The sequence below is a fragment of the Engraulis encrasicolus genome, chromosome 10, assembly GCF_034702125.1.
Source record: "Engraulis encrasicolus isolate BLACKSEA-1 chromosome 10, IST_EnEncr_1.0, whole genome shotgun sequence".
In the NCBI taxonomy this organism is placed as follows: Eukaryota; Metazoa; Chordata; class Actinopteri; order Clupeiformes; family Engraulidae; genus Engraulis; species Engraulis encrasicolus.
This window is the reverse complement of record NC_085866.1, coordinates 48,058,061-48,073,424: the sequence shown is the minus strand read 5'-3', so window position 1 is coordinate 48,073,424 and position 15,364 is coordinate 48,058,061. Positions and strand designations below refer to the sequence as shown.

Genomic DNA, 15,364 nt, shown 5'->3' with positions numbered 1-15,364 from the left:
AGCACCTCACCTATTGTTTTTATGTACTCTCGATTTTCCTTCACTTGTTTAGTGTGCTGCTCATTAAGGACATTTTCCAGTGTTTTATTTGTTTTTACAGCCCGTTGATAATCCCTCCATGCCATCATTGCTTGGCTGTGCCTGTCAGATTTGAGGTGAACTGCAAAACCTCCCTCTCTCTCAGTCGCCTTTTTCCAGTTTTTAAACCCCAATGCAGAATCGAATACAGTGGTTGCTGCATTTGGTGGGCTAAAGTGGCGGCATGCAAAACAAAACACTGAGTCACAGGAAACAGAGTATTGAAGCCACTGATGTATACCATACCAACTGGCCTGGAAACTACGCTTCTTGCCTCCCATGATGGTGAAAGGGAAGGTCTTCATCTGTGGCTGTACTGGAGAGTCATCCCTACACATGCTGATATCTGGAAGAAGAAGAGGACACACTTTACTCAGAGTTTCACTCTGTATAAGTGGCCAGAGTAGATATTGCAACCATGCTGCTCAATGAAATTGTTGCCAATTTGATGTTTTCATGAATATTTACCAAGTAATTAAATAATATTTACTAACTACGTTAGTATGTTAAGTATGTATTCCAGCCACAAGTATATTTTTATTCAAAATGGTGGACATGGAGAATATCCCCCTTGTCATTTATGAAAAGTGCAATTTATGACAATGAATTTGATGATGATGGTACATATTCATGAAAAAAGGTAGGCCTAACATTTGTAATTTCTGCATGAGTTCTGGAAATAAACTACTAAAAATACTACACAGTACGTTTAAATGCAAAAAATAGATTAATCACCAATCACTGTTTAAGCCATTATTCAAAGAGTTCACACAATATATGGACAGGATATCGTAACCTTTACTGTTTATAGGCCTCTCTCTCTCTCTCTCTCTCTCTCTCTCTCTCTCACTCTCTCTCTCTCTCTCTCTCTCTCTCTCTCACACACACACACACACACACACACCTGGTGGTGCAGCAGTAGGCCTGCTCCACATGGGTGCTGCTGACTGACTTGCCAGCCCTGCAAATCCCTCCATTTCTCTCTGTCTAGGTTCTGACTGCTCTCCTCCTCCTGCTCTCTCTCCTCCGGCTCATCATGCTCTCTCTCCTCCAGCTCCTCCTGATCTTTCTCCTCCTGCTCTCTCTCCTCCGGCTCCACCTCTCTCTCCTCCAGCTCCTCCTGTTCTTCCTCCTCCTGCTCTCTCTCCGGCTCATCATGCTCTCTCTCCTCCAGCTCCTCCTGCTCTTTCTCCTCCTGCTCTCTCTCCGGCTCATCATGCTCTCTCTCCTCCAGCTCCTCCTGCTCTTTCTCCTCCTGCTCTCTCTCCTCCAACTCCACATGCTCTCTCTCCTCCAGCACATCTCCCTCATTCTCTCTCTTCCTTTTCCCGATGGGAACGAAAAAGGACTGCATGTCCTTGTTCCGTTTCATGGCTGGGTTCACACAAAAAATGATCGTTTGGTCGTTATTACCTTACAATGGTTGGGGATATACAACACTAATATTAATTGCGATCATGGGGAGTCGTGGTGACCAGGCATGAATTACAGTTGGTCTCAGACGGTAGGCTATGATCATAGCAAAGTGTTAGCCTGCTAATCAGACACATTACACTTGCCTCAAAGACCGCGACGTTAGCATATCAATCTAGTTAACTGCATTATGCTACGCGACATCACAGCCACACCAGACTTTAGTGTAAATCTCGGACTGCACGTGAACAAGACCTACCAGTCTGTTATACACTTAAAAGACAATAGTTTACTCACTTAAATGGCTTCGCTAATTCTTACAAACATCACATCAGCAGCAATTAGGCAAAGTCTAAAGTTCTGACAGGAGTATTCTATTCCCGCAGTAACACAGCTACATGCCCAAACCGAATGCATTGCCACCATTCCGTTAAAATCGGCTTGTTCATCGAGTAACTTTAGGAAATAATAAATTGTTTCCTTACCTCAGCCGCGTTGTAGTCCAACAAGTCCTGCGTGTGGTGGTCTCACAAAGGTTTAAAAACTAGTTCTACCTCAGGTCTGCAGGTCCATCGGCTTGTTGCAGAAGGAAGAGCAGGCAACGCCTGAGTGCTTCCAGCAGGAGCAGTAGCACCAGCTCAGTCGCGCCTGGGGACAACGCAATGTGGAAGCCCCCCTAGCAAACACATGAAATGTAACTAGGACCCAATTTTGTACCCCCTCTGTTCCTGTGTCCGGGACAACTGACCCTCCTAATCACTTCCTGTGTGTGTTGCGCTTGAAAGTCAATGCACGTTGCAAACTCGTTCTGCTCTTCGCGCCAGCCATTAGAAATATTTTTTTTATAGGCGGCTGCTCGGCACAGGGGCCCTAGGGGGGCCCCGGGCCACTTCTACAGGGGCCCAGGCCCACCCTGGCCCCTGTGTGAAAACGCCCATGCCTGTGTAGATCATCATTGCTTCGTTTACGTCAGGTCTGACAGATCAGTAAAATATCTCTAATTGCTCTCTTGTTTACAAATGCAGGACCAACCATGCTAAGTCCAAGGGAGATTCAGCTGACCAGTCAGCCCAGGCTGCCAACCAGGAGTCCAGCATTGCCAGGGTGGTTGCCAAGGAACTGTCTCCATCCTTCCACCAGCCAGGTAGGATTTAGCCACTTTGTAAACACAGCAAACACACTCATGGTTAACACAAATACACATGCATTCAGACTCCCAGATGCAGAGAAGCATGTCATATGTCAGACATACCCCACTCACTCCCCAAGAAATCAGACACCTTACTGAGACTCCATAACACACACACACACACACACACACACACACACACACACACACACACACACACACACACACACACACACACACACACACACACATACACACACACACACACCACCACCACCACCACCACGATCACCAAAACTGTTAGACATGTATAATGTCCGGTGATCTTGATAATTGAAAAAGTGAATGGTAAAGAATTAAAACATATCGACTGAATATTAACATTTATATCATAATATTATTATATTATATTATATTATATTATATTACCCTATATTATATTACCCTATATTATATTACCCTATATTATATTATATTATATTATATTATATTATATTATATTATATTATATTATATTATATTATATTATATTATACATTTTTATATTATATTATATTATCACTTTCAGAGGTTAGCTGAAGGTGAGTTCAAAGTCAACATGAACAGTATAAGGCCCACTGGGTCCTGGGGTGTTGAAGGGCCCCCACCTCTGCCCTGCTGTACTGTACTGTATATACTGTATCTGCTGCTGACTCAGGGCCTGGGGCTGGAGGGAGGTGTCTGGATGGATGGAGCGGGGTGGGGTGGGAGGTGTCAGGATGGGGGCCGAGAGGGGGTTCGGGATGCGGAGGGGAGGGTTGAGGGGAGTGTTGAGGCGCAGCTCACCCCAAGGGTACTCACCTTCTCTTGAGGGGGCTAAAAACAGGTTCCCGCCCCACCGGGGCACAGGATCAGATCTCTCTGCCTCTGGGTCTCCGTCGGCAGCTTGTCTTTAGAAGCCTCTGTGACCCCCATTCGCACATTACATTAGCCCCCCACCACCACCACAACACCACCACCACCCTGACCCACCCACCCTACCAACACACCACACTGTACCCAGTCTACGCTGCAGCTCTGCGTTCAGTTCCTGTCACGCCATCTAAAAAGCATCATGAAGTTACACCACAGTTATACCAGATTATAATCTTATATAATTTACTAATCATCAGGGAAATAAATTTACCTTTTTTATCACTAGCCCATTTCTTAATCACACTAGTTAAACATACAGTCATCTACCAGTCAAAGTAAAAAAAAAAGGTGAAAAAACATCTGAGCCTATCATACATAAACTAGGTTAGTGCAGAAGTAGAGATGTTTCTCACAAGGTCTTGAACCATTATTAGGCCTATAATCATTTATATGTTTATATTGTATGTTTCTTTCTTCTTTTTCTGTCTTTCTTTTTAATGTATGGTGCTTAAATGAATGTACAGATTTGTGTAGAACTTTGAATTGTGTGTGATTTTATTGTTGGACCCCAGGAAGAATAGCTGGGTCTGCGCCCAGCTAATGGGGATCCTAATAAACTAAACTAAACTAAACTAAAGTGGCTAGTAGGTTTTTTTCTTCTACCAGACAAATTGAATTTCTTGCAGCATTTGACTGGGCTGGATGCTAATTCAGAGCACTGCTAATCATTACAAATTATTTATAAAGCACTTTTCTAAACAGAGTTTGAAAGTTGGTACAGTACAGTATGGCTGTTCCAGAAGCAGCCGTGAGGGGCAGTGCAGAGTGTAACCAGAGCCGCCTGTGAGGGTTGCATTGCGTGGCTGAGGAGCAGGGGATCCAAATAGACCCAAGCAGCTAATAATCACTCTACAGTCTGGGGGGAGGCTTATGGAGCGAGCTGCATTATATTTCACACACCCACCAAGAAACACACGCAAACACAAACACTCTGTCTTGCCTCTCTCTCTCTCTCTCTCTCTCTCTCTCTCTCTCTCTCTCTCTCTCTCTCTCTCTCTCTCTCTCTCTCTCTCTCTCTCTCTCTCTCTCACACACACACACACACACACACACACACACACACACACACACACACACACACACACACACCCACACGCACACGGACACACGGAGACACACACACACAGAGACACACACACACACACACACACGCACACGGACACATGGGCCTACACACAAGACACATACACACCATTACTCTCATTTCATCTCTCCCTCTCTATCTCTCTCTTTCTCGCTCTTTCACACACTAGCCATTACATACTAACATGCAGTGTGTTTAGGTAACAAGAAGGTAAACACTCAAGCTCCACCATAAATGGAGTTCCCCCACATGTTTTCCCACATATTCACTCAACAGAAATGAAATAGTTTATCAGAAAGCTCAACAACTATCCACCATTTCAATGAAGCTGACCTTCGTAATTGTTTTGGCAGGAGACTTTGTGTGCCATTACGAATACTATAAATTATATGATTCACCTCATTCGATTAGACAACTATGGTCACTCACACAGCCAGGCCCCCATGAAGAAACACCTTCAGCCAGAGTGTTATTGGGCTCGAAGATAGCCACCAGACCAGCTTATAATTGAGTCCCGTCTACCCAAATCCATCGCTGTCTGCTCCCGTCCTCATTATCCCAGAACTTGTGAGCCGTGAGCAGCGCGCACTCCCTCATCAGAGCGAGAGATGTCTCTAATCTCCTGGCCTTTTGAATTCCATCATTTCTGTATGGGGTGTCCTGTCAACACGAGCTACCCGTCAAGCTGAGCTACCCAGCCATTACAATGGACTACATGAGCACCTATAGGGATAGGGTTTGGGCTATGGGCCTATTCAATCAATTAATCAATCAATCAAAAATAGTTATATAGCACTTTATCATACATAAATGTCATTCAATGTGCTTAGGAATAGAGAAAAGAGAAGAAAAAAGAAAAAAAAACTGTAACGAAAAAAGATAGTTAAAGAGAGTGTGTAATTAACTAACTATCCCCAAAGGCAGATGAGAATAAAGCTGTTTTTAACTTCCTTTTAAAACAGTTCGAATTTGGACAGGGAGTTGTTTCCAGCATTTTGCAGCATAATGACTAAATACCATTTCATTGGTATCTCACCTCGACAAAGCAGCCTCTCGACAGAACAGTTGCGATGTGTTCATGCTGCCCCAAGAGAGCATCAATTATCATTATTACAGTATCAGTGACAGTGCCAAATCAGCCTGTTATATTCGGAGTTCGACACTCAGTCTTCTTCGCAATTATCACTTCCTATGTTGGATGGCAATGAAGGGTGTGGACACATGTACTGTAGACATGCATGCCTGACTACATTTATATCTGAATATACAGTATATGCTCGACAGTTGACAGTAGATCAGCTAATCATCTTTGTTTTTCAGAGTTCCTCATACTACTCTACACCTTCAAAATATCAGATCATTTGGCCATTACATATTTATTTCACAGTATCTGAAATTCTGCTCCCATCTGCGGTCAAAAAAGTAACAACAGCGTAATTGAAATTTATTTCTGGTCTTGTGTTTCTTGACTTTAATGGATGTGACAGAACCAGGAATCAGTCCCATAATCAACATTGTCTCGTCTTTCTCCATAGGCCCTGAATACCTGAAGAAGCGGGAACTGCAGGAGATTGAGAACCATGAGCACGCTGACCCCATGCTCCACGAGCCCATGATGGGTGACGATGGGACCCCACCGGAGAGCCCCTTCACTGACACCCTGAGGCCCGCCTCCGCTCCCATGCGAACCCGCACCCCGTCCCCCTGCCCCGCAGACCTGGGGGCCGGCCGCGGCGACCCAAACCTGCTGGGCCCTGGGGCGTGGAACGGAGACAGGGCTAAGTCGGCGTCCGGGAGCCTGGGAGGTGGCAGCAAGCCGGGCAGCCGCCCCAACAGCAGGCCCACCACGCCCTCGTCAGCAGCGGCCGCCCCGGCCACGTCCCCCTCCCCGACCCCTGCTGCAGCAGCTGCCCCTGGAGCGGAGGAGCGGCCTGCCAGCCGTGGCCCATCACGCACCCCCAGCCGTCAGAGCAACAAGCCCGAGCAGGGCTCTGACCTGGAGATCCAGGCCCTGCAGAAGACAGATGAGGAGGGGGCGGCAGTGGAGGAAGCAGCACCAACAGCTGGCCCTGCGCGCACCCCTTCTCCTGCTGTAGCTGCAGCTCCTGCGCGTACACCCACCCCTTCAGCTGCGCCTCCTGCGCGCACACCCACCCCTTCAGCTGCTCCTGCTGCTGCCGCCACGCCTACCCCCTCTCCAGCCCCTACACCTTCCCCTGTCGCTGCCGCCCCTGCTGCCCCGACCCCATCCCCCACCCCTGCAGCTGCAGCAGCACCCACTCCCACACGCACCCCTGTGCCAACCCCTGTGCCGACCCCTGTCCCCGCCCAGGCCGAAGAGGAGGAGGAAGAAGAAGCACCCCCTCGCCCTGCCTCCCGCCCCGCGTCCAAAGCGTCCCTCAAAGCACCGACGCCAGAGCCTCGTCCGCCGTCCGTTGGTCCTCGGCCGCCGTCGGTGGCCGAGAGCGAGAAGAGGGCGTCCAGGACCGAGCTCCGGCCATCGCCCAAGCCCTCACAGAGACGCGAGCCCAGCCCGGCTGCCAGATCTATTGCAGCCCCCAGGACCCCCGAGCCCAAGCCTGAGCCCAAACCGGTGGCCAAAGCTCCAGCCAAGCCAGAGATCAAGGTGGAGAGGCAGAGGGTCGTGCTGAAAACACCCAGCGAGGCGGCAGACCTCTCAGAGCTGGAAGAGGTATTGATGAGTGACTGCACAAGCACACAACTCATACAGATTACAAAAATTGTTGTATTAATTCAACACTAGTACTCTGGGACCAAATACACTCTATAAGATACTCAATAGTATATACAGAGATTCTAGGGGTATTATCCAGTCTTTCTGGTATATAGCTCCTATGCACAGCCAGTTTCCAGGTGCTGGTCATAAAAGAATAGATGAATCACCGCAGACTGGTGGACTTAGATAATCATGTTTAGCTTATGCTTTGTGAAAGTAAACCTGACAAAGCACAAGCAAAATGTGTTGTTCACTGAAATTAAAAGAAGCAACTCCAAGTCCACCTGTGTGCTCCTATTCTCTATACTCTGCACCGAGCTCTGATACATGCATTTGGAACAAATGTCTTTGCCAGTCCGATATTATTATAAATATATTATTAAAATAATTTCATCTGGTCTTTCAAACTGCTAAACTAAACATGTAAAATATAACTTGTGATTAAATGCAACTTTCTTTCAAGTCTTAACAATGCTGTCTGTGATAATGACAGGAAGGACGAAATGTGAAAGCATAGACAATACCATGAAGGAATGAGCTTACAGGGTTGCAAAGAAGATGAACTTAAAGTACATTTACACTTTATTCGTTGTAATGCAGGTTTAAGTATATATTTATAGGGTCTCCTTGCACATAGTAAACACACGCACGCCTCACACACATCATATCACTCACACATGCTATGCGGCATCACCCATATAGCCCTGCCTGACACTCTATCATATGATGTATAGCGATGTGTGGGGCTGAGGCGCAGTCAGGTCTAAAGCTTAGCTGCTCCTGAACACCTAAAACACACACACACACACACACACACACACACACACACACACACACACACACACACACACACACACACACACACATGCACCCGCACACACACACACACACACACCCGCACACACACACACACACACACACACACACACACACACACACACACACACACACACACACACACACACACACACACACACACACACTTGCCTCAGAGCTGCGCAGGGGGTGGTTGAACCTGAGCCTCCGTAAGACGTCCAGGGCCTTTCCCCACATGGACCACGGACATGGAGCCACCTGAGGAATGTTCAAGCCCCAAGACGCCTGGCTCCTGGGTCCTGACACCAGGGAGGCCAACAGGGGGGGACAAAGGAGTCAGTTGCCCTTGGCCCAGAGAGAGAGAGGGGCTCGGAAATGGATCTTCATTACCTTGCATGTATAAGTTGGGGGGCCTTTTAGAAGACATTGTCCTGGGCCTTGGCCGAAGTTGTCAGTTGTCAACGGCCCTGCCTGACACCCCAGCTCAGCTGAACTAATGTCACATGCTCGTTTCGGGGGGTGTCATTTACCTTACTGTACCACTGCCATATGAAATGCATGCGTCTATTGCGGATTGAGAAATAGATTTTCACACTTTTTTTCACGACAGATCGATGGAGATCCATGTTAGTAATTCCTGTATTCTGCCTTCGTTCTCGCAGAGCCCTAACATGATAATGATCTGTATGGTGATCCTGCTGAACATCGGACTGGCCATACTGTTTGTACACATCCTGTCCTGAAGCCTTGCAACGACAGGTAAGACCAGATCTCCTCGAAGGAGGAGCCAGCTAGCTTGATCAATGTCAGTAAATTGAGACGTTCACAATGTATTATTGGCCTATGTAGAGTGCATGTCCTGGAAAAGGTGAACTCGGATAATGTCAACATTAAGTGATTCACCTGACGTGTTGTCAGAACTATAGGAGCTGCGGCTCTAGAAACTGCTTCTTGCAGATTAGCTCTTGCAGAATGCTTGTTTTTGTAGCCAAGAATTTGTTCAAAATATATACTTTATACTCAATATTTTTTTAAATATGGCAACTGTAATACCTTTTTGGTCTTGTGTTTAGTTTATCTACATGCATATGTCAAGGCTATTATTATTATAATAGTGTGACTTCTTACATCACGGTACCCAACAACAACCCTGAATCCCAAATCTAGCCAGTCAATGGTGTAGTTTAAGTGCAACTTGTAGTGGGTACGTATGGCAACATTAATTCATGATACTTTGAAGGGAAAAAAATGAACTACTTCCATGCGCCATATTCATGGCGTAACATTACACTCCTGAAACACTTTTATCCAAAGCAACTTAATTATTTAGAGACAGGATATTGGTTACAGTCCATGGTGCTATGTACTTCACTCCAGCCTAGGGCACTTCTGCTAAGGATGAGGGAGTACTGTAGGAGGCCGCCCAAATCAGCCCTACACTCTCAGAAATAAAGGTACAGAACTCATCGCTGTGGCAGTACCCTCAAGGGGAGTACCATTGCGTCGCTTGGGTGGTACCTCAAAAAAGAGGTGACAGATTCACATTGGTCGACATTGTAAGAAACTAAACGCACCTCTTTTTTGGGGTACCAATCAAGCGATGCAATGGTACTCTCCTTGAGGGTACTGCCACAACTACGAGTTCGGTACCTTTATTTCTGAGAGTGTACTGGCTACAGGACTGAAACTTCCTATGACCATCTCTGTATCCATCCATTTCCCTACCATTAGCCTGACTCTCGCCAGGACTGTATAGTTCCACAGAGCTGGGGTCTGGGAGAGCGTGCGTTGGATTTGTTTTCAGAAGGCATGGCTTCATCTATCATTGGTCCAACCAGCGATTTCCCCCACTCTCTGATCCTCTTTTTAAGAATCAATATGTGGTAGAGTCTACAAAGCAGTAGTCGAGCCACCATTGTTATTGAAACAACAATCGCTTCTCAAAAGACCATACCTGTGTGTGTACTGTAGCTGGTGCAGCAGGTCATGGTCATGGTTATCCCAGAGCTTTCTACATCTGCACCATTAGTGGTAACAAACTAAAACTGTATATAAGGCCAATTGCTAAAAAGAAGTCCAAAACTGGTTCAGTTTCAAGGCCAAGAAAGGACAAGTTTTGCCTACTTTCCCTCTGCAGCCACATCAGAGGTGATGTCGGTGTGTTGGTGTAAAACACACGTCACACCAGCATCACGTGACACCTCTGATGAAGCCTGCAAAGGCAGAGTAGCCTAAACTGGCCAGATACAAAAATCGTAACCTTTCTTGGCCTTGAAATAAAAACTGTTCATAAATCAGTAGTAACATCTATCTGTGTTCTCAGGAATTCCCACCTGTGTGTTGATGGAGGATCAGGAGGAGCTGGGAGCTCCACCATTATGCTGGACCACCGTGATCACAGACTCTTCACTTGAGCTCTGAGCTGCTGTTGCTGTTGCTGGCCCCTAGAGACGGGGATGACTGTCACTCTGACACAAGCCTCCGGGCAGCACAGGCAGCCCTCTGCCCTCTCTCTCTCTCTCTCTCTCTCTCTCTGCCTCTCAATCTAACCAGAGGTGGACCTTAGGCAGCCTTGTGGTTTTTCTCTGTGCCTCTGTCTCCTCTGCTGCTGTTGTGTTCAGATGTGAGAAGATGTCAGTTGCGCAGCCTACCTGCCTGCCTGCCGGCCTGCCTGCCCATCAAAAGCAGTCTCTGCTGGAGGGGAGAGCTAGGAGGTCTTCCTGGATGCTTTTCTGTGGAGCCAAAGATGTGACCTTTGTTTTGAAAAGGACGATGCAGCTGTCAGTGAGGAGTAGTGAAATCTGTGCTGTTAATCTTGACAAGATGCTAGTTGTAGTTGTATTCTTGTTTGTGAAGGGCTGAGTGTGAATCAAGGAGAAACCAGGAACAGGGTATTCCCTTATACTCAAAGAAGGAGCTCTCTCTACAGAACTACAGCCTAACTACAACCAAGGCATTTTATTGGGTTGTTTTTTTGTGGTAACAGTAAGAACTAGCCTGATGAAGTTGAAAGAAATGATCAAGAAGCCTATGATGGTGTTTGTAACATGAAAGGAGGGAGAAAAAATGCTTGTTCTGTGTTGAGTTATTACCTATTTATATCACTGGATTGTTTCTCTTTTCAAGCAATATCAAAACATTATATTTCTGTAACTGTGCACATGTACTAAGCAAGATGTCTTAAAGAATTTGCTAACTTCACAAGTACACTGTCCAAGATGTGAACTCAATTCACAGCTGTCATGATTTGGTTTGGTTTGCATGGGTTAGCAATGTAGACACAAAAACAACAAAAACAAATTTGTTATTCTGTCACGAGAGCTGGAATCATGTTGCTACAAACTCACCCAGTCGTGTTTAGAATGCCGTTAGTGTTTTACATGAACTGAGTGATCTGTAAGGTGACTGACTAGCTTGCACTTGTCTGACTGTGAGCCATAGTTATGTAAGGGGGGATATGTGCTTCAGCAAATGGAGATAAGAGGAGCATGGTCCTGCCGCCACACTTTACAAAACCACTGTGTCATTTGACGTGGAAAGGGTGTTTGAGTAGGTGCCATGGAATGCGTGCTACTAGTGTGGTCTGCGGATGTATTAGAACACGGTGAGTGATACATGGTTGGGTTGGAATTTCGGGTTGGTTGGCAGAATTGTTAATCTCACTGTTATGTAGATAGTTTTTAAAATATCATGTTTTTGGGGGTTGTTAATTTTGAAAAATAATGAAGTATTCAGCAACACTAAGATATTTTGAAAAAAATATTAAATCTATGTGTTAAAGACCAATTGTGTTCTTTGGCAGAATTGGACATTTTACATCTGAAAGGAGGAGCATGTAGGCAGTGTAATTGGCTTGTAGTATCCCCCCACTGTCCGATATGTGTGCATGTTCAGGAGGAGTTTTTCATGCCTCTTCACTAAAATGACGCCATGCCAGGACTGTATGAAGTATGACTGTTATTTGAGCACAATATACAGTAGTCTGTCTACAAAGGGCTATATAAAGACTTAACACTTGCCCCTGGGTGTTCCATATATTTCATTTTATAGAAAAAAAGGAAAAACAAATGCTTTTAACCTCAGGTGTTGTATTGTAAGGAGTAGAGAGTTTGTTAAAGACATAAACATGCACAGACACACTACACACATCTTTGTGTCAGCCAAAACATTTGTTACAGGTGTGCGTGTTCACCCAAACAGTTTTTTTTTTCTCGTTTGCCCTGTTAAAATATGTACTTATGGATGTATGGATTACTATGTATGTTTCAATGAGTGGTCAGCACCCCAGTTTAGAAAGCTATTTTGTTTGTCCATCACGTACATATTTATTACTGTTCTGTCAGCCTTGCATTGGTCAAATTTAAATAAAACATTTTTTCAGTCCAAATTCAAGTGACTTTTCAAGTGCATTTCAACTCTAACTCCATTGTTTTTTCCCCTTCAATTGTTTCTCCTTGCAGTGCTTCAACAGGAGGTCTTGTGCTCAGATTAATATAGCTAATAATGACAGTTCATAATTTTAGTGTAATTAAGTATTAAAAGAAATTAAGGGCTGTCTGTTTGCTTTAACTTTTTGCCAGGAGCTGTGTTGAAGGGAACAAAGGCAGTATTTTTACTGCCCACCTGTCGACCAAGCATCAGAAACTAATGGCAGGAATACCGTACCTTATTTTAGACTCACGCGGGAGTACCGTTCGCCCTGATCTCACTTGGGAACATATTTCACTTACACAACAAATCAGCACATATGAACAGATGCCGTGACGAGAGGAGTGGAGCATGCTATCCCCTGATTGGGAGGGGGGCACTTGCTGCATTCACAGTATGTGTGCAGTGCTGATCATCCAGGCAATACCGAGGCTAGGCAAGGCATGGGCTCTTCTGGGCCATGGGTCATGTTCAGCTTTAGACTGATAGTGGTGATGCCTTGGCACAATTATTATTATATTTAGTAAATAGGGCAGTCATGGGTAAGTGGCTAAGGTGTCAGCCCTAGGGTTGCCGGTTGGAGGTTCAGGGAGTAACCAGGGATCTCACCCATCCTCCTCTATGACTGAGGTACCCTAAGCATGGTACTGTCTTGCTGTACTGCTCCTTTGGGGCTTCCCTGTGGCACAGGTGAGGAATAAATGCAATTTCATTCATGTACAGTGAGCGCTGTGTGCTTTGTCAAAAATGACAGTGGGAGTTTCCCGGGTGAGCTTTCAGTTTCACTTAAATAGGCCAAATCAAAGGTGCACATAAAAGTTGTGGGCTCCCTAATTAAAAAAAAAAAAAAAAAAAAAAACATTGGTCACACCCCAACTATGTCATAGTACCCTGTGAGCCATGTCAAATTTTGGGGCCCCTGAATCATCCTGACCTATGACTCTGCGACACCCACAATTTTAAAATATATAGGCCTACGTACATTAATAATAGCTTATTAGTGTCAATAAATAGGCTATGCTCTATTGCAATAATTGTTCAAATGTGCACCCTCGTAACACTCATTGAATAAACTCTACTGTAGTGCTACATGTCTGCAACATTACAGTATGTTTTTACTTAAGTAATGCATTATGACTTGCTCATTGCCATTCAGGTTACTTACTGTAATGTAAAACAAAGCTGTGTCTTTACGCATTAATTTAGGATGTCAAACTCAGGCCCACGGGAGTCATTTTATTAGGCCCGCAAGATCATTCCAATTATGTATACACCAGTGAGACTAGACTAGTAACATCTCACACCTATAGACACCAGAATATGCACAGGGCAAGCACATTAAATCTACCATATACAGCACTGTACAATGGGGATGGGTGTTTGCTAAATTTGTCTTGTATTGTGTGTGTGCATGCACAATTTTACTCCATTTTTAAACAAATAAATATTGAGTTCAGCTCACATCTTCGTTCCAGGTTTTGATTCTGGCCCTCGGTCAATTTGAGTTTTGACACACCCATGCATGAAAGGATTGATTTACAGTACATGATAATATTAGGTGACTTGGGTAAAATTGAGGATATTCTTGGTAGTTTTCAGTTAGTAGAGAGGCATGTTACAGTACAATAAGCCTGACCTTTGTGTTGAGCAATGATTAATAGTGGTCTACAGCTCTCTAAAGTTTCACACACACACACACACACACACACATATACTCTATGCGTGTGCATGTGTATGTGTTATTACCTCCGCCAAGGAACCAGGACTTTTAAGATTCTTCACCGTTGCTGGCCTATATCTAGACGCCCCTAGTGACCAGAAATTGAATTGCGGGGACTCCACAAAAAGAAGGCAAAAAGACTTAATGTGTAACATATTCAAATTCAAGATTCAAGATTAGTTTATTACGTCTTATTATAGGTTTGAAGCCTATAAAGAGTAAAAATTGTTGTGGTTTTTTGTGTCCTCAAAAAGAGGTGGAAAAAGTGCAAAGAAAGTGCCTTGTTGTCTTCAGCAGGAATTCAGTAATCTAACTGCTTGGTGGAAGAAACTACTTTGGAGTCTGGTAGTGTGAGACTTCAGGCTTCTGTACCGTTTCCCAGATGGTAGTATAGTAAACAGTTCATGGTTGGGGTGACTAGGATCAGCCAAGATTGTTTTGCCTTCCTGATGATCCTTCCCTCAAATGTCCTATCAAGCAGCTTCCTTGGCGGAGGTCTGCGCTCTCTGAGTGCTTCTAGTATTTACCTGTAATGTGCATTTTATTTCTGTTCGTATTGTATGTCTTACACGGGGGCTCACTCCATTAGTTTTGTTATATTGCGATGGTTTAGTGTGCCAAGGGAGAGTACCAAACTTCTCATGTTGCATGCTCTGAGGAGGGCCCTGAAGGAGTCATGTCTTTAAGTGGCTCAATTCTGCCCTCTGTCTGTAGCCACACACTAAACAGAGAGGTGGTTCAATCAAAGACTGAAGGGAGGGCAAGCAGGGTATTTTCCCGTGGTCCCAACCCTCCTGCATTGGTGTTTGGGGCCCTGACCATGGCAGGACACATAGGGGGGCCCCTTCAGTTTTTTGCCCAGGAGCCCTGTGTGCAATTGTTCCACCACGTCCCATGCTATTACGTTGAGTGCTACAGAACAAGGTATTACAGAAGAAATAAACTTATTTCTAGAAAAGTTGTGTATTGTGTATACAAGGCTTCTTTGCAGGAAGTTTATCCTTA

At 45.1% G+C, this 15,364-nt stretch overlaps 2 protein-coding genes across 2 annotated transcripts in view; one reads left to right on the top strand and one right to left on the bottom strand.

Moving 5' to 3' along the window:
* jph2 (junctophilin 2) overlaps positions 1–12,598 on the top strand; it is a 42,848-nt gene extending 30,250 nt beyond the window's left edge. Inside the window, exons 3-6 of the mRNA XM_063209115.1 lie at positions 2,517–2,635; positions 6,194–7,350; positions 8,874–8,970; positions 10,535–12,598. Of these exons, the coding sequence (XP_063065185.1) occupies positions 2,517–2,635; positions 6,194–7,350; positions 8,874–8,954 (1,357 nt within the window). The 3' untranslated portion in view covers positions 8,955–8,970; positions 10,535–12,598. The remainder of the gene's footprint in view (positions 1–2,516; positions 2,636–6,193; positions 7,351–8,873; positions 8,971–10,534) is intronic.
* LOC134456290 (glutamic acid-rich protein-like) lies at positions 12–2,348 on the bottom strand. Its single transcript, XM_063207669.1, has 3 exons — positions 1,977–2,348; positions 983–1,452; positions 12–424 (listed from the first exon to the last, which is right to left on the bottom strand). Exons 2-3 carry the CDS (start codon positions 1,448–1,450, stop codon positions 380–382), a joined length of 513 nt encoding a protein of 170 aa, XP_063063739.1. The 5' UTR covers positions 1,451–1,452; positions 1,977–2,348; the 3' UTR covers positions 12–379.
* Positions 12,599–15,364: the final 2,766 nt, after the last annotated feature.

Excerpts from the sequence above, each read along its gene's own strand:
- LOC134456290 (XM_063207669.1), bottom strand. The coding sequence starts at position 1,450 with ATGAAACGGAACAAGGACATGCAGTCCTTTTTCGTTCCCATCGGGAAA. Across the intron at positions 425-982 it reads GCCTACTGCTGCACCACCAG|ATATCAGCATGTGTAGGGAT; the intron begins GTGTGTGTGTGT and ends TTCTTCTTCCAG.